The sequence below is a fragment of the Leuciscus leuciscus genome, assembly GCF_965113295.1.
Source record: "Leuciscus leuciscus genome assembly, chromosome: 2".
Classification (NCBI taxonomy): Eukaryota; Metazoa; Chordata; class Actinopteri; order Cypriniformes; family Leuciscidae; genus Leuciscus; species Leuciscus leuciscus.
In genome coordinates, this window is record NC_138726.1 from 7,809,277 (window position 1) to 7,828,640 (window position 19,364).

Genomic DNA, 19,364 nt, shown 5'->3' on the forward strand with positions numbered 1-19,364 from the left:
ATTAAACCATTACGCTGCCTGTCTCAGAAGTCTGTCCGAAATCAGTTTCGTGAGGAACCTTTGTGCGCAGATGCACAATTTATTATATATATATATATATATATATATATATATGTGTGTGTGTGTGTGTGTGTGTGTGTGTGTGTGTGTGTGTGTGTGTGTGTGTGTGTGTGTGTGTTTTATAATTTGGTCTTTTGTTTATAATTATTTATATTTTACAGATTCATAATTTTACAATTAACCACCATTTAACCATTATTTTATTGTGTAATAATGTGTCATTAGTTTTAATATTATGAATGAATTTTTTTTGTGTTGTTAATGTTAACATGCAAATATTTATAAAAATAAATAATTAGAAGAGAAATTGTGACTGATGCAACCCCAAGCAACGGTACTTTTACACTGAAATGTGGATGAATATTAGCTAGTTTATTGCTGCTGTGTTGTATATCTGGCTTCAGTCTCACCGCTGGTGTGTGTGTGTGTGTTTGGCTTTTGCGGAAGAGCGCGGAGAAGAAGATGGCAGACGGAGCTGTCGTGGATGGAGACAAACTCAGCAAAAAGTACATACATTTATAGCGTTGCAGCGATTATGCTTATTTTGTACGAAACGCTAAACATAAGTTTGCTTGTGTGCATTGTATGGCTTAGCGTGACTTTCACTGCTGTGAGATTCGGGTCAAACGCATGCCGGACAACGTGGTTAGATCCGCGTGAACGCGATAGACTGACGAGAGAGTTTTGATTCCTATTCACCATGTATAGTGTTTGTGCCGATAATTCTCTCGCCAGCATCCTCGCGAATCTCGTTTATGCTCGTAAATTCTCAAATTGCACAGCCGGTTGCATTTAGTTGTCCAAATGACAACTTCATTCCCCATAATTCCTTAGCGGCTCTACAGAAAGCTAATGGCGTAACGTTATTCGCGTATGAGAGGTCAGAATTTTCCGTTACCCAGTAACGTTATTTCAAAGAACCGACTCGGCAATTATTTTACGTCGTGACTTCGTAAATATATCTTATTGTAACGTCCCTGCGATTAGGCTATTAAAGTATCTTGTTTTTCGCCTTATCAGTCGAAGTATTCTCTGAATGCTTTCACTATCGGTTTTCGGGTCACGCTAAATTCAGACTAGCATGCTAGGACACTACTCTTACAAAAGAAGTAGGTTCATTATTATGTAGTTTCATTATTATGCCGTTTCGATTTCAGCTAAAGAGATTCTTATTTGTGAACCGATTCAAATGATTCATTGGGAATATCAGACTCAAAAGAACTAGTATTCAGCTGTTTTCCTCTCTCATTTTAGAGCTCTGTTTCACCTGTCAGGACGAGAAAGTATTTAATAATCGTATTATTATTCTAGAATTTCTTCACATGGTAACATTTTACAGTAAGGTTTTGTTTACATTAGTTAACAGCGTGGCCTAACAATTTACTATTATATTATTAAAGTCAAAAGTTGTATCTGTTAATATTATTTAATAGATAAGCAAACATGAACTAACTACAAAGTCATAGTTTATGACTTTTAAAAAATACATACTGAGACGAATGTAAGGCTCATTGCAGTAACTAACATTAACTAATGAGACCTTATTGTAAAGTGTTACTAGCAACATTTTATATATATATATATATATATATATACAGCAACAGCAATGATACCAATATGTATTTAAGACAGTGAAAACTAATTCCATAGTACCATGGCATCACCGTATAATACCACTGTACCATGGTATGTTTCTGTAAGGGTGCAATAAATCTGACCCTTATTTTTATTTTTTTTGATTCATCAAATAGGGCGTTCGCATCATGTTGAATCTGGTCAGAATATGCAGGCTGCAAGCGTTCAGGGCGCAGACGTTTGCTCTTCCCAGTTCACAAAGCCTGCCTTTGCTTATTCAAGGAAGTCGCTGGAGAAGTGGCAAAAGGTTGGTGGTCTTTCCATTTAATGCGAAAAGCGACCAACCTTTTGTCACTAAAAAATATTGCTTGTTAGAGACTTCCACAGCATGAATGTGCAAGCTGTGCGACAGCAATGCCAGTAGTGTTTCTCCGCATGGCGTCTGAGCTTCGTTCTAACCCTATATGTCTTTAGTGAGCTGAAAAGGCGCATGAAAGCTGAGAAGAAGGCAGCTGAGAAGGAAGCCAAGATCAAAGAACAGCAGGAACAGGAAACCAATGACAAGCCACAGCAAAATGCATATGGGGCCGATGAGGAAACCCTGGACCCAAATGTATGTTGAGTATTGATTATGGAAGTCATATTTCTGGAACACAAATTCAGAATCAATTGTGACTGATTTATCTTGCCTCTCTTGTTTTTTTAATACAGCAATACTTCAAGATCCGTTCACAAGCCATTCAAGCCTTGAAGGGAACAGCTGAAGACCCGTACCCTCACAAGTTCCATGTGGACTTGTCGCTTATGGAGTTCATTGAGCGATTTAGCCACCTTCAGCCAGGGGACCACTTGACTGATGTTGTCCTCAATTTATCAGGTAAATGTTTTCTACTTTTTTTTAAAAAGGGATAGTTCACCCAAAAATGAAAATGATCCCATAATTTACACAGAGTTATAAAAAAAATATCCTGGCTCTTTCAAGCTTTATATAAAGGAGTGAATGGTACTTTTTGTTTCCTTTTTTTTTTACCCAAAAAAGCACATCCATCCTTTTTTGTAAGAAAAATATTCATATTTATAACTTTATAAACTAAAATCACTGGCTTCCGGTAATGGCCGTACGCAAGTCTATTTCCGGCGGAAGAGTGACTTCTGACCCGATGTAGGAGTAGCGTAAACTTAAGCTGGGGCCACACTATAAGATTTTTAAAATCTTCTAAGATTTAAAACATTCGAGAGACCACAAACATGACTATAAGAAATCATAGATTTAACCGTTTTGTTCCTCTAAGTGCCACGATGTGATCAGGAAAGCACAACACACACACTAACAGATTCCATTCACAAACAACAGTCCAGCCTGTGAACACGGGAAATCTTGCAAAACCTTCCATCAAACGTGACTTTAAAGTAAACCAACCGGCAAAAAGAAATGTAACATTTTGGATATTTACGATTCGAGATCAGGGCGGCTCAGACGTTCTTCCGAGCAGATTCAGTCACTCTTAACACACCTTACACCACAGGAAAATCTGATGAGATGATCTGTAGAACCATCAAGATAATCGGGACTTTACCTAGGATTGTCGGAAGGGGAGAAATCGGTCCAAAATTGCCTGAATATCTTGTAGTGTGTACCCAGCATAAGGTGAGAGGAGACGCCTCTCACTGTTCAAACTCAAGCTCGTCCCACATTTCTCTTTTAAAGACTTCTAATTCTCGACCTTTGTTTTGCTCGGTCATCTGCGCTTCCACGTTCGTCAATACATCATGCGTCAGGTCAGGGGTCACTCTTCCACTGGAACTAGACTCGCGCTTGGCCGTTGGTATTGCGCAACACAAATTTCATCCACCTAAATATGAGAAGAATTAATACATCTTTAACAAAAAGAGACATTTCTGCTGCTTGATCCAAAACATTGTCTTAAGAAACATTGATCCTTTTCCTTATTTTGTGCCTTCATGTTTTTGCTTGATTGAAAGGTCGTGTCCACGCTAAGAGGGCTTCAGGTGCCAAGCTGCTGTTCTATGACCTGCGAGGAGAAGGAGTCAAGCTGCAGGTCATGGCCAACTCCAGGTCGGATTTGCACTCTACGGCATCACGTTTCACAGGCATTTCACATTTTGACGTAGTAACTTAACCTGTGTTTTGTTATTCGTTCCTAGGAACTACAAATCAGAAGAAGATTTTGTGCATATCAACAACAAATTAAGGCGCGGGGACATCATTGGTGTCCGGGGGAACCCTGGCAAGACAAAGAAGGGCGAGTTGAGCATCATCCCAGTGGAGATGACACTGTTGTCTCCGTGCCTTCATATGCTTCCCCACCTTCACTTTGGCCTGAAAGACAAGGTAAAGACTAGTTTCTTTAAACTCTCTTTCGGATTTACCCTTCGTTTTCAGCACACCCTTTGACTCTGGTATTTAGGGGTACAATTTAGTACTGGTACTGATGTTTATTCATTGTTCCTTTAGGAAACCAGGTTCCGACAGCGATATCTGGACCTGATTCTTAATGACTCTGTGCGACAGAAGTTTGTTACCCGTTCCAAGATTATCACTTATCTCCGCAGTTTTCTGGACCAGCTTGGGTTTCTTGAGGTAAGGATGACACAAGAGGGAGATCTCTGTAAAGAACAAGTCAAGTTTAGCATTGATATCACAATGTGCATCCGTGATGTTCATTGTTTTGCAGGATGTGCGATTTCATTATGGCAAGCCGTTTTAACTTTTATTCATTTCCAGGATATGATTTGTTGATATCAAGAATTACATTTTTGATATCAAGAATTACATTTTTGATATCAAGAATTTACTTGTTGATATCTGTAATTATATTTTCACTAGTGAAATGTCACCATAGGCTGCCATTCAAAATCAATTGTTGATATCAAGAATTGATTTCTTACTAGTAGAAATATCATTTTTGATATCAATAATTACATTGTTACTAGTAAAAATGCGAATTACTGATATCAATAATTCAATTGTCACTAGTTGAAATGTCTATTCTTGATATCAACAATTGAATTGCTACTAGTAAAATTTTTAATTTTTGATATCTGAAAATGTATTTCTGATATCAATATTATTTCAGATATCTAAAATGGCTTTCTTGCTAGTAACAATCACATTCATGATATCAGAAATTAGGGATGTCCCGATCCGATCCACGGCATCGGTATCGTGCCGATACTGGCCCAAAACGCTAGAACGCTAGGAGAAAAAAAATTATCCGATCCGATACCCATTAGGGGTGGAACGGTACGTATTCGTACTGAACGTACGTTCGGTGCATGGATTTACACAGAGAATACACGGTATAAAAATAAATAAAACTGGCGTGCACATTAATTAATGTAATACGGAAATAACGTTACTGTTAGATACGCGCATATGCGGGTTCTTTTGGGACACCTAATCTGTAGCCCCGCCTTAGCTCTGAACGCGTGTCTATATCGCTTCAAACGCTCACTTTATCATTATACGCGCGCGGCGCGTCCTATTCAATTTGGACGCGCGAATGGATTCAAACTGTTCAAGCATCGAACTAGACGCGATAGACGCGAGTTTGACGCTCTATTCGCGTTTGGTGTGAACGCAGCAAAATGAACAGGCTGCGATGTCAAGATTGCAATGCTGGAATGCTGTGTGTGTGTGTCAGAGAGAGAGAGAGGCACGGGCGCGATCGAACAGTGGAAACATAAAAACATACTCCGTCATTTTCATACAGGACATCATTAAAACTGCAAAAAGTGTTTTAAGCCTACTTATTTGTGTAAAACACAACATTGTGCTTTTTTTCAAACTGTAACTGTCACCCAACCAAAATCACACACACACACACACACACACACACACACACACACACACACACACGCTGTTTAACCCTCTGGAGTCTGAGCGTTTTTTTGGGCCCTGGGGGTGTTCTGACATGCTCTGACATTTGTGCTTTTTTCAGTTGCTTATAAACATATTAATGGCAAAGGTGTAAATTCACTCTATATAGCACAAACAGGACTACAATAATATGTGAGCCACATGTATGTACATGTTTTCATTTTTGAGAGAATAATGTTTATGCGTGGTTATCGAAAAAACAAAAAATTTAAGTTTTTGAAATAAGGCCACAAAACACATACTAAATATGTGGCAATGAGACTTTTGACTAATGGATGTCGTCGCCTATAGTTTTTTCTTCAAAATTATGTGAAAATAGTCTTGCTTTATCGTTCACATAAAACCATACATTGATTTAAATTGATGTAAAACAGGTTTTGCTTGGAAAGCCAATATGCGAGGGGGCGTGAACGAGGAGTGGTTTACACCTTAGAATACACCCACTCTGCATAATTAGCCATTCACTCAGGTGTGACACTGACTGAGCCACAATGCAAGGACAAAAGATATATTTAGAAGAAGACTTATATTGACCATTTAAGATTTTGCTTACATCTATCTTGTAAATATGTTTTGCTATTTTATTAAAACGGTTACAATTACAACAATAATTACAATTTCAACAATATTTCAAGTGTACTCTTTCTTTGTAAAAAAAATGATTATAGGCCTACATTTTATCTATGTATTCATTAGTTTGAATATAACCAACATTGGAACAGCTAACATCTTAGTTGATGACTTTATTTTTGACAAAAATAGTATTTTATATATAGAAATTGCTAAACAAAAGCTTATTTGATGTGGCAGTATATTCTACAGTAAAAACTGTACCCAAATCTAGTCAACAAAATGTTTTCTTTCATATTTCGTCTGACTGTAACGTTGTTTTCATGAAATATTAGGGCATATTGTTAATTTGCAGTTTAATACGTTGCTTATACAAATAGCCTACATTTTATTTCAACATTCAGTCGATGTTTACTTATCTCAGTATAGCAATACAGTTTGCTAAAACATCATCATTCATTCACACACGCGATTTAAATTTAAACTGTCTTTGCCAGCTGTGGTAAACAGCGCGCATCTCTGCCATTTATTCATTCATAAACAGAAACCCACGTGAAGAAATTCACGTGAGAAGGAAAAAACGTACTAGTATTCCTCAGCTCGCTCCTCGATATACCCGCACTTCTGAGGGACATTTTCCATTAGTATTATTCCTCACAGCGCTGCAAGACGGTGTAAACAAGTAATGATCTAAATAAACTTGTGTGTTTTCTCGAGCTGATGGGGGCGTTCACAGGATTGCCTCAGCCATTTGCGTTTGAATAGCGCGCGCTCTCCGTGGGCGGGGCCGATTATAACGTAATGAGCTGAGATAAGCTCGACTGGAATCGCTCTCTTTTAATACAGATTTCACAAGATGAGAATATTTGTTTTTTATATAAATTACTTCATTTAAAAGAAGAGAATTCAAGCTTCATGCCTGTGTGTCTGTATGTCTGTTTGACTGAGTATTCGCTGAGTTATTGTTAATTTTCGGACGCGTTTCAGAATGGACTTCACTGGCAGAGAGAAGGCAGAACTCGCTTCGTGTTTATTTTTCTTTATTTGGCAAAAAGCACAACACTTTGTTTTTATTGTGAGTATACACAAAAATAATACACATTTAACAGAATCGATTGATGTATGAAACTCCTATGGAAAATCAAAGTCAACAGAGTATTTATGAGTTTCTTTTACACTAATAAAAAAAAAGCGAGCTGGTATCGCCGGCGATACCGTAGACCTCAGGGGGTTAAAAGCAAAAATGATCTAATCTTTTGGACATTCATCATATTGCATTGGTTTTCATTTCTTGTCCTAAAACAGACTAATCTGTTTGTTTTTAAGTTACACATTCTACATTGAATAAAAAAGAAAATCAAATGTGTTTTTTAAAAAATAGTATTATTTTATACAGAAATAAATTATTTATAATTCAGATGAGAATAAAGTTAAAGTTAATTAAAATTTTAAGGAAACTAATATATTGATCTGAAATATAGCAAATTAATTTTATATTCATTCAGGTTACCAAACATATCTCAAGGTCTTTTGAATAAAGGGTGGCAGTCTTTCATTATCAACTCTTGTTGTGGACTATATACTGGAAAAGTATTTGTTCTCCATTTGAGTGAGATGTTTTTATGTGGCTAATTGAGCACAGTGCTTCCATATATTTTAGTATTAGTAGTATTAGTTCAAGAATAAAATAAAAATATCGGATTGATATCGGTATCGGCAAATAGCCAAAGCTGTGGCATCGGTATCGTATCGGAAGTGAAAAAGTGGTATCGGGACATCCCTATCAGAAATTAACATTGTCACTACTAGTGAAAATTTAATTATTGATATAAAAAATGAACATTGTTACTAGTAGCAATTCAGTTGTTGATATCAGGAATAGACATTTCAACTAGTGACAGTTTAATTCTTGATATCAAAAATAAAGGTTTTTACTAGTAAGAATTGTATTTCTGATTTGTGAAATTGGAATTTCAACAAGAAAGAAATCAATTCTTGATATCAACAATGGATTTTGAATGGCAGCCTATGGTGACATTTCACTAGTGAAAATACAATTACAGATATCAAGAATTATAGTTTTTACTAGTTGAAATTAAATTGTTGATATCAAGAATTAGCATTGTTACTAGTGGAAATGCAATTTCTGATATAAAAAATTGCCATTGTTATAGTAGAAATCTAATTCCTGATATCAATAACTATCATTTTAACTAGCAAAAATGTAATTGTTGATATCAAGAATGAATAAAAGTTAACACGGCTTGCCATAATGTCATAGGAATTGTAGTTGATCTGCACTACGGTTCAAAACGCACGTGATTCAGGGATTAATTGCAAAGTTTAACCATCATACAGTGAAAGTTTATCATCTGCACGTGTTTTAGGTCCTGTCAGTTTAAACATTTAAGCAATTTTGAACCATTAGAGCGCAAGAAGATGTGAAAGAACTCCATTCGGAACTTGTGTGCTGTTTTCTGTGCGCGCAGACAGCACACGAACACTGAATTCCGTCCTCTTTCACGTCTATATGTGCTTGAACGGACACATGCATGCAAAATTGTCAAAATGCCCGTGTCGACGAGTATCCTCGTAAACACAGTCGCTTATTGCTCACGTGAATGTAAACAATTGAGAAAGAAAACGGATGCGTATCATTATATTGGATCTGTGCGTTCAGTCTTAAAGTGACAGCAGCCTAATATACCTGCTTCTGTCTGCCATTAATGTTAATCAAACTGCAAAATACAAAGAGAAAAACACTTATGCAGCTTTATCAAAGATGAAATATATTTCATTTATACAGTGAAGAATATGCAGTGTTATTTTTACGTTTGAGTATTCAATTTACCGTTCAAAACCAGAATAGAGTTGGACTTACCTGAAAACATAAAGCACTGTTTATTTCATTTGGATCTTTGTTCTATTGTATTTGTTCTTGCTTGTAATGTTTATTATGTTATATGCAGATTCACCCCAATCATTCTAGAATGCCTAATTTCACTAGATGACTTGAATAGCTCTATTTGGAAAGAATTGTTTTCATGTCGAAATTTATATCGCTGAAAAACAAAATATCGAAATAAAAATTTTTCTCCAATATCGTGCAGATTGAGATGGTCTGCTGAGAGAGTTTCTTCAATTGCTCCATGTTTTACTGATTGCCATTTAAAAAAAATTTTTTTTTTAATGTCAGACCTTAGTTTCAGTAGTCATGTCAAAGCAATAACTAAATCAGCATACTATCATCTGAAAAATATTGCAAGAATTAGATGCTTTGTTTCCAGACAAGACTTAGAGAAACTTGTGCATGCTTTCATCACCAGCAGGGTGGATTATTGTAATGGACTCCTCACTGGCCTTCCCAAAAAGACGATAAGACAGTTGCAGCTCATACAGAACACTGCCGCCAGGATTCTGAGCAGAACCAGGAAATATGAACATATCACACCAGTCCTCAGGTCTTTACACTGGCTCCCAGTTAGATTTAGGATTGATTTTAAAGTATTATTACTGGTATATAAATCATTCAATGGCCTAGGACCTCAATACATTGCAGATATGCTCACTGAATATAAACCCAACAGATCACTCAGATCATTAGGATCATATCAGCTAGAAATACCAAGGGTTCACTCTAAACATGGCGAGTCCGCTTTAGCTATTATGCTGGAAAGGCTTCCAGAAGAGATCAGATGTGCTCCTACAGTGGTCACATTCAAATCCAGACTCAAAACACTTCTGTTTAGCTGTGCATTTACTGAATGAGCACTGTGCCGCTGTTCGTCCGACTGTTTGTACTGTACTGTATTTTATTTTATTTTATTTTTCTAAACTGTTTTAATTATTCTTATTTCTTTTTATTATTTCAATTTCTTCTATGTAAAGCACTTTGAATTGCCATTGTGTATGAAATGTGCTATATAAATAAACTTGCCTTGCCTTGCCTTTTACAGATTGAAACACCAATGATGAATCTGATACCTGGTGGTGCTGTAGCAAAACCTTTTGTCACCTACCACAATGAGCTCAATATGAACCTCTACATGAGAATTGCTCCTGAGCTTTACCATAAGGTAAATGTGTCACTGCAGCAGCTGTTCAAATTTGAAATGTTGAAGTTCTTGAGTTATATTGGATATCTAACCTTCATCAATGTTTCAGATGTTAGTAGTCGGTGGAATCGACCGTGTGTATGAGATCGGGCGTCAGTTCCGTAATGAAGGCATCGATCTCACCCACAACCCTGAGTTCACCACATGCGAGTTCTACATGGCTTATGCGGACTATCATGACCTGATGGAAATCACAGAGAAGCTTCTCTCAGGTTTGTAAGGCTACGTTCACATTGCAGGCAGAAGCGGGCCAAATCCAATTTATTTAGCTCATGTGACTCAGATCTGATTTTTATATAACGGTATGAACGGCACAAACCACATGTAATCTGATCTTTTCAATTCTGATTTGGGCCACTTCCATATGTGGTCCTAATTCTGATACAGGTCTGATGTTTTACAATGTGACCTCAGTCTGAACAGTCACATAATTCATGTGACTTTTACGTCACTCTATAACACTACGTCAACATTTGTCACAATTCTGAACTGATGGACATCACTCTGGTAGTTATTTGAATATTGGAAGACTCAGTGGAGGGACGGTGAGCTGTTATACGCTTAAATATTACGGTGACCGCTCTATACAAGCAAAGTTTGAGGAAAAACTGTACAAGAAAAACATTGCTCTCTTCCTCCTCGTCTGCGTCCTCATATCACCTTCGCACAAATTCGCTGGCTTTTGCGGCACATAACATTATAAATGAACGTGTAAATGCTGACTTCAGTAACCTCTGTGTTTACTTGAATATGACAGTACTTGCCGTATTTGTTATCGTTATTTTGCGAGTGCAGTTCAGGACCGTAACCACTTCACACTCAAATCTGATATTTAAAAGCTAATGTGTAAAAGCTGAACAAAAAAATCGTAATTTAGCAAAGGCTTGCAGGGTAAACGTAGCCTTAATCCCCTGCCATACCTTGTTCTGCTCATTTCACGCTCTGGAATGTCTGCATCCTTCAACTGAAGAGGATGGAACATCACAAACATTTTTAAATAAATTCAATGCACTTCAGCTTATTAAAGGGATACTCCACTTTTTTTGGGAAATAGGCTCATTTTACAACTCCCCCAGAGTTAAACAGTTGAGTTTTACCGTTTTCGAATCCATTCAGCCGATCTCCGGGTCTGGTGGTACCACTTTTAGCATAGCTTAGCATAGATCATTGAATCAGGACAGGACCATTAGCATCTCTCTCAAAAAAATGACCAAAGAGTTTCGATATTTTTCCTATTTAAAACTTGACTCTTCTGTAGTTACATCGTGTACTAAGACCGGCTCTAATCAAGAAACTTTGCTGCCGTACCATGGGTCCAGCAGGCGTAATGATATGACGCAGCGCCTGAAAATAGTCGACCCTATAGTCTACCGAGCTGGGGAATATTTTCAGGCGCTGCGTCATATCATTACGCCTGCTGGACTCATGGTACGGCAGCAAAGTTTCTTGATTATTACGCAGGAATGAGAGTATAGTTCCTAGCCATATCAGCCTAGAAAATCACAACTTTTCATTTTCCGTCGGTCTTAGTACACGATGTAACTACAGAAGAGTCAAGGTTTAAATAGGAAAAATATCGAAACTCTTTGGTATTTTTTTGGAGAGAGATGCTAATGGTCCTGTCCGATTCAATGATCTATGCTAAGCTATGCTAAAAGTGGTACCGCCAGAGCCGGAGATCGGCTGAATGGATTCGAAAACGGTAAAACTCAACTGTTTAACTCTGGGGGAGTTGTAAAATGAGCCTATTTCCAAAAAAAGTGGAGTATCCCTTTAAGAAACTGAACTTAAGTGGAATCAAACCAGAATTTCTCAGTTCTTTATTTTCGCTCCTAGTGCTTCTTAAAGGGATAGTTCAACTGGGTCCAAATTGCATCGAGGAAAAATAAACACTGATAAGTGGCATCGGAGTATAAGTCACATTTTATTATTACATTCTGAAATGTAAAATATATAAAACGAAATGTTTACCGACATTATTAACACTATAAATGTTCCTCTCACTCAGTATATCCTTTAAATGTGATGGTATTCAGAAATCAACTGGAATGAAAAATATGAGTAGAAAATAAACAAATGATAGTGGCATACATTATAAACATTTAATGTCAAGCCTAAACTAATTTAAAGCGAAACCAAAACTACTGGCATGTGGGAAATGCGCTATACAAATAAACTTGGGCTCATGAAGATCACTCATTCTGTACCAATCCAAATGTGTGTGCTTTGTGCACGCTTGACGTTTACTGCATTTCATAAGTCACTTTGGATTATAAGTAATCTGTTCATATATGGATTCCTTTTATGATTTAAAAAAAAAATATTATGAACTTTAAGTTTTGGTTGAAAACATCTTTCAGGTTTCATAAATATCTTCATTAGTGTTCTGAAGAGAAAGGGAAGTCTTGTGGGTTTTGAAACGACCTGCGTGCAAGTAATTGACAATGTTCATTTTTGGGTGAATTAAATCTTTTAACATGAATATTTTGACTGTCATAATTCTGTAATTCCATGATTTTTCAATGATCTTAAAGGGATAGTTCACCCAAAAATGAAAAATCTATAATCATTTACTCGATCTCTGGCCATCCCAGAGTTATGACTTTCTTTCATGAGATAAACACAAGTGAATTGGTGCCAAGCGACAAACCACACACAGCGGACATGACCGTAATCCATTCGACCCCAGTGGATGAATCAATGTCTTCTATAGTGAAATGTTTGGTGTGTGTAAGAAAAACACTAATGGTTTTAACTGTTAATCATTGCTTATGGTCTACTGTAATACGAGCATTCATGAGAGAGAAGTTGTGACGTGAAGAAGACATTGATTCACTGGGGTCGTATGGGTCACTGCCATGATCACACACACACACCCATTCACATGCATTATATGGACACACACACACAGAGGGATTCTTTTCCTAAATATCTTTGTTTGTGTTTATCTGAAGAAGGAAAGTAATTTACATCAGGGATGGCATGAGGATCATTTTTAGGTGAACTATCCCTTAATTTATATAACGTGTCTGAAAACACCAAGTGACATTTCTTTGTTGCTTTCACAGGAATGGTGAAGCACGTTACCGGAGGCTATAAGGTGACGTATCATCCTGATGGTCCAGAAGGACAAGCCCAAGAAATAGACTTCACTCCTCCCTTCAGACGGATCAGCATGACTCAAGACCTGGAGAAGGAATTGGGAGTGAAGTTTCCAGCTCCTGACACCTACGACAGTGATGGTAAGGGCTACAGTCAATAAACAAACGAGCACGGAGAAGAGCTGTTACATGAAAATTACTTGACATAATCGAACATGGGCGCTTTACTCTTTAAAAACTCATCTTTTTTTGGACAGAAACGCGCAAGTTCTTAGATGACCTTTGTGCTCAGAAAGAAGTTGAATGCCCTCCTCCTAGGACGACTGCTCGTCTTCTTGATAAGGTAAAGCTCTGGCCAAAAACTGACACTATAATAGAAATGCGATGGGAAAGAGCTCGGGGAGCCGGATTCACTAAACATTCCTAGGAGTAAAATTCTTCTTAACTGCTATTTTCTTTTCTTTTCTTACTTAAGTATAAAGTTAAGAATGCTTTGTATTCCCAAAAACATTTCTTAAGATTGATCTAAAGACAACACTTTATAATGTTTTTAAAAATCATTGTAAATAACCTACATTTTACATATTAAAGGGATAGTTCACCCAAAAATAAAAATTGTCATCACTCGCCCTCAAGTTGTTCCAAACCTGTATGAGTTTTTCTTCTGCTGAACACAAAAGAAGATATTTTGGAGACTGTCAGTAATGATACGCATCCATTTTCTTTCTCAATTTTTTTACATTCAATGCATAAACTATAATAGGCTATAAATAACTTCCTTATCTTAAAAAACTAAATTTATGGAAATTATTTTTTTAAATGTAGGACATATAAATTATAAATAAATATACAGCAAACTGAAACGGTTAAAAGAGAAATATCAATGTAAACCTAATCAATTAGCCTTAACATCGAATGAAAACCAAGTTTTTCAGAGGTCAGAACACAAACAAAATATATGTATTTTATATCAAACTAATAAATAAAATATAGCAGCAAACTCAAACACTACAACATGAACAATTAAGCTATACCTGACTAACCTCACCGATCTCAGTCTTCGCATATTACGAGAAAGGGACAAGTTTGTCCACGTTGTTGGAGAGAAGTGAGCTCTGTGTCTTGCTCACAATGAAGCCGGGCTTTGAGAAGATGGGGTTTGAGAAGATGCGCTCTGGCGTGGAAGTTAAGTTAAACGTCACGCTGTAAGCGATACTAGTTTAGATTCTACTCTCCGCACGAACACTTGGATATGTGCCTGATATTAGCGCACCTTTATCGAGGATAACGGCCATGTAAGGTGGCTAAAATTAAGGCTACTACTTACATGTTTTAAGTAAGTCATGTTTGAGGTCACACATCACCCTCTCAATATTCCCACACCTTGGATTTTCTGCCCGACATTACCGCATGGACCAGCCGTGTTAACCATCTGTCCAGAGAAATTGTATGATGCTCACAAAAATATGTATTGACTCCAAAAGCACTCGATATCATAAAATGGCTTATTTACAAAAGATGTGTACTTTGTTCATCAACATGTACACATTTTAAACAGATTTTTCCGTATTGTTGTTGATTTTTCCATGTAGTTGGTGGGAGACTACCTGGAGGTGAAGTGCATCAACCCAACATTCATCTGTGATCATCCACAGATCATGAGTCCTCTAGCAAAATGGTATGTGCCTGACTTTGATTTCTAGTTTTTCACTCTGTAGTTAAATCACACATGATCAAACCCAGGGGTGTCCAATCCTGCTCCTGGAGGGCCAACCTCCTGCAGATTTTAGCTCCTACCAGCTCCAACACACTTGCCTGGACGTTTCTAGTGAGTCTCTGTAAACCCTGGTTGGCTGGGTTCAGCTGTGTACCCTCTGGTGGTGTTCGGTCTTTTTTTTTTTTTCTTGTTTTGAAATTGTAAATATTGCTACTGCATTGGAAAGCTTGATGACTTTTGTGGCCGTAAAAACAAAAAACAAAACAAAAAACACATTTGTTCACGGTCAAAAATGTACGCCATAGGAAATTAATGGGAAATGCGCAAATATACGAAAACTCTAAAATATCAAGAGTGCAAAATAAACATTGAAATCAAATTGATAAAGTATTCCTGTTACATTTTTGTTGAATTTTGATGTGTAACAAAATGTATTTTTCTATGTTCAGGTTTGACTGTAGTACAATTAATGAAAAAACACTTCAAACCAACATTTCAAACAAAATCTAAACCTTTACAAAGTTGTCTTTGAGAAAACTAAATGTATATCCAAATCCTCAACTTAATAAAGAATAAGTATTTGAGATTATAAAGCCTTTTTTTTATATAGAGCTATATAGGAATCTAATGGTTAAAACATGGCTTTACAGATGTTTGTTTTTTTAACTCCCACAAGATGACACTAGGTTAAATTTTTTATTTTAAAGGCATTGTCTCTATTTTAACATGAAATGCTGCTTTAATTGAAAAGTAGAATTTTTTTTAAATTATTTTCAATGGAAATTTTTTTTAAATCATCATTAATTAGTACCATAAAATTCTCTCAAAATACAAAGGAAAAAAGAAAAAATATTACTGAACAAAAATATACTACATTTATTTGACTAAAAATAGTTAAATTTGGAGCTGAACTCCTCAGGACAGGTTTGGACACCCCTGATCAAACACATTCAGCTGATGTATTGTCTGTCTCTCCTCCTCAGGCACAGATCACAGAAAGGTCTGACCGAGCGCTTCGAACTCTTTGTGATGAAGAAGGAGATCTGCAATGCCTACACAGAGTTGAACGATCCTATCAGACAACGAGAACTGTTTGAGCAGCAGGCTAAGGTGAAGCTGAACTATCAAATACCTCATTTTCTGTGTTAATCTTGTCCTGAAGTTTAATTTCGGGGGACTTTCTCAGTTTTCAAATTTTGCAAAAATTATTATTATATATAAAAATTCCAGTCACTTGCTGTTGGCTCTGGTGGTTTGTGTTGATACTCTGTATTTGCATGGGTATTGTAATTATATTGAGAAGTATACTAATTTTAATTTAACAAAATTATTTTGTATTCACATTAGACCAATTACACTATTACATTTAGTGTTTTCATGATATCTGTATATCCATTCAGACCATTCAAAGGTTTGGGGTCAGTAAGATTTTGCTTTAAAGAAATTACTGCTTTTCAGTAAGGATGCATTAAATTAAAGGGGTGGTTGATTATGATTTCACTTTTCTAACTTTAGTTAGTGTGTAATGTTGCTGTTTGAGCATAAACAACATCTGCAAAGTTACAACGCTCAAAGTTCAAAGCAAAGGGAGATATTTTCTTTTAAAGAAATCGCTTTTTAAGGACTACAACAAACAGCTGGTAGAGACTACACAACATTCCTCCGACATTAAAATTTACATTAACCCCGCCCCCGGGAACGCGATTTATAGATTATCTAGACAGAATATGCTAATCAATGACTAGAAGTTAACTACACATAAGCTACCTAAATTCATCAACTAAACATTCAGAAATGTCCTGTTGCTTCTACATGTTGTCACTTCTTCATTCTTCAGTCTCTCCATCATTGTCTGACTTCGGTTTAAACATAAAAGTCTAAAGGTTTTAGACATTTTCAGTGCGTGTCTGTGTGAGGTAAAAGGACATGAGCTGTTGAAACTCCGCCCTCTGTGCTGGGAGCAGTAGCTCATTTGCATTTAAAGTGACAGTCACAAAAACTGTGTTTTTGCTCACCCTCAAAAAGTGACCATTTTAACATGCTATATAAAAATATCTGTGGAGTATTTTGAGCTAAAACTTCACATGCACACTCAGGGGACACCAGAGACTTATTTTACATCTTGTGAAAAGGGCATTATACCACCCCTTTAAACAAAAGTGACAGTAAAGATTTTTGTTACAAAAGATTTCTTCTATTTCAAATCAATGTTGTTAAACATTCTCTTCATCAAAGAATCCTGAAAAAAACTCTATCATGGTTTCTGCAAAAATATGAAGCCATTTCCAACATTGATAAAAATCAGAAATGTTTCTTGAGCATCAAATCATCATATTAGAATGATTTCTGAAGGATCATGTAACACTGAATACTGGAGTAATGATGCTGAAAATTCAGCTTTGATGACATGAATAAATTACATTATAACATGTATTCAAATAGAAATCAGCTATTCTAAATTGGAATCATATTTCACAATATTACTGTTTTGACTATTTTTGATGAAATAAATGCAGCCTTGGTAAACGCATGAGATTTGGTTATGAATGGTAGTATATAGGGCTGGGCATTAGACGAATTTCACAATTCGGTTTCGATTAATTGGAGCCTATCAGGAACAGTACGTGGCCAATTTCCTTAAGGAAAAAAATATCTAAAGCTGTAAACTACAGGAAACACCAGTTGGTACATCACTATAATATTAAAGGTTACAATTAATCTTAAATTTAGGAAGCTTCTATTAATATGCGGGGTTGAAATATTTTTTTAATGCACACTCGCTTTTTTACCTTCTCTTTACAATTTGCGATCACGTGTACTCTGTGTACAGGGAGCAGTGGTACGGACCACACATTTTACAAGATAAGATGTTAAAAGATGTCAATGACGCTCCGGAACTGTTGCGCAACAAATCCTCAGACACCGTCCTGTCAGCCATCTCTCCCTACTATATTCACGTGATGTACTGTAATGTAACCGACTACAGCAGCAAGCCTAACTTGTCCCCTTTGGGGCTCCATAGAATGCGTTACTCATTTTCCATGCCTTTTCGAATTCAGAATTGGCTTCGGCCACATCACTACTAGCAAGCTGCTTTGGGTAGAAAGTAACCTCCAGGTGAATTAATTTGTGTTCATATTGTGTCCACAGGCCAAGGCAGAAGGTGACGATGAGGCGATGTTTATTGATGAGACCTTCTGCACTGCCTTGGAGTACGGGCTTCCACCCACGGCTGGATGGGGCATGGGCATCGACCGGGTCACCATGTTCCTCACAGACTCCAACAACATCAAGGTATGACCCACCATGACACCTTTTTTCAGTAGAACTACTAGAACCTGTAAATAAATCAGTCAAAGATGATTCTGTGGATGGTTTGAAATTAAAACTCTGTGATGTGCTTTTCTTCAGGAGGTGCTTCTCTTCCCTGCTATGAAACCTGAGGATAATAAAGCAGCTTCACCTGCAGAGGGCACATCAGTGTAACTGAAAACACCTGAGGATTTCCTGATTCAACCTGAACTGTCCAATTTATTGTCACTGGTTAGGGTTATAGCCTGAATATTCAAGACCTATGCACTGTTCATAATGGAAGGAAGGATTTCAGCAGTTCTTTTAACATACAGCTCACAGTTTCATGGGGAATAGGAACCCTGTTTTCTTTTCTCTGTTGCTCGTTGTCGATTTCCTGCAGTTTTGTGACCTGGGGTGATTAAACAAGATGTTTCTTAGACATATTTGGATGTTTTATGATCTTCTGTCCGACTGTATTTTTTAACAATGGCTGTTCAATTGAATCCTATTAAATAATGACTTGTACAACCCAAACGGTTTGTGTGTTTAATTGTTTCTGTATCACAGATGGACATCATCTCATCCTAGTTTTCTCTCCTTTTGTTTGCTCAATTTGCTCAAAATATAATATGCTTTTTTAAAGCAATTTTGTAATGGTGGTAGTTGTCATAATTTGCAAGCTTGATGAACTTTAAGGCCTGGTTTCACAGACAGGGCTTAGATAAACCAGGATTAGGCCTTAGGTAAATTAGGACATTTAAGTAGCTTTTTATAAACTTTATAACAATACTGGTGGTGTGCTGTGCATCTCAAGACAAAACAATGATACTGATGTATTTTAAGATATGTCAGTGCAAGTTGCTTTCAGTTAAAACAGCCGGGGGGAAAACCGGCACCAACAAGTATGAATATCATTGCATTAGACAGCAAAACATCAAGTGTATTTTAACCATTTAATTTATTGAAAGAATGTATGATATTTGATATTTTAATATAATCAGAACATTTTACTGTTTAATAAAACTATTATT

The 19,364-nt window shown here is 36.7% G+C and overlaps 1 protein-coding gene across 2 annotated transcripts; it reads left to right on the forward strand.

The window, feature by feature from the left end:
* The first annotated feature begins 406 nt into the window (after positions 1 to 406).
* Positions 407 to 18,867, forward strand: kars1 (lysyl-tRNA synthetase 1). 2 transcript variants are annotated; one of them, XM_082161319.1, is made up of 15 exons: positions 464 to 566; positions 1,812 to 1,942; positions 2,110 to 2,248; positions 2,347 to 2,512; positions 3,619 to 3,712; positions 3,802 to 3,988; positions 4,112 to 4,237; positions 10,063 to 10,182; positions 10,271 to 10,433; positions 13,290 to 13,463; positions 13,580 to 13,665; positions 14,915 to 15,000; positions 16,023 to 16,149; positions 18,190 to 18,333; positions 18,451 to 18,867. In XM_082161319.1, the coding sequence occupies exons 2-15, from the start codon at positions 1,824 to 1,826 to the stop codon at positions 18,523 to 18,525; spliced, it is 1,806 nt and encodes a 601-aa protein (XP_082017445.1). In that variant the 5' UTR covers positions 464 to 566; positions 1,812 to 1,823; the 3' UTR covers positions 18,526 to 18,867. The 2 variants fall into 2 exon arrangements, with proteins under 2 accessions (XP_082017446.1, XP_082017445.1); XM_082161320.1 differs by lacking the exon at positions 1,812 to 1,942 and having other exon boundaries at positions 407 to 566.
* The last annotated feature ends 497 nt before the right edge of the window (positions 18,868 to 19,364 follow it).

Coding starts and splice junctions, on each gene's coding strand:
- kars1 (XM_082161319.1), top strand. CDS start 1,824: ATGTTGAATCTGGTCAGAATATGCAGGCTGCAAGCGTTCAGGGCGCAG. Junction 15,001..16,022: donor ATGAGTCCTCTAGCAAAATG/GTATGTGCCTGA, acceptor TCTCCTCCTCAG/GCACAGATCACAGAAAGGTC. Junction 16,150..18,189: donor TGTTTGAGCAGCAGGCTAAG/GTGAAGCTGAAC, acceptor TTGTGTCCACAG/GCCAAGGCAGAAGGTGACGA.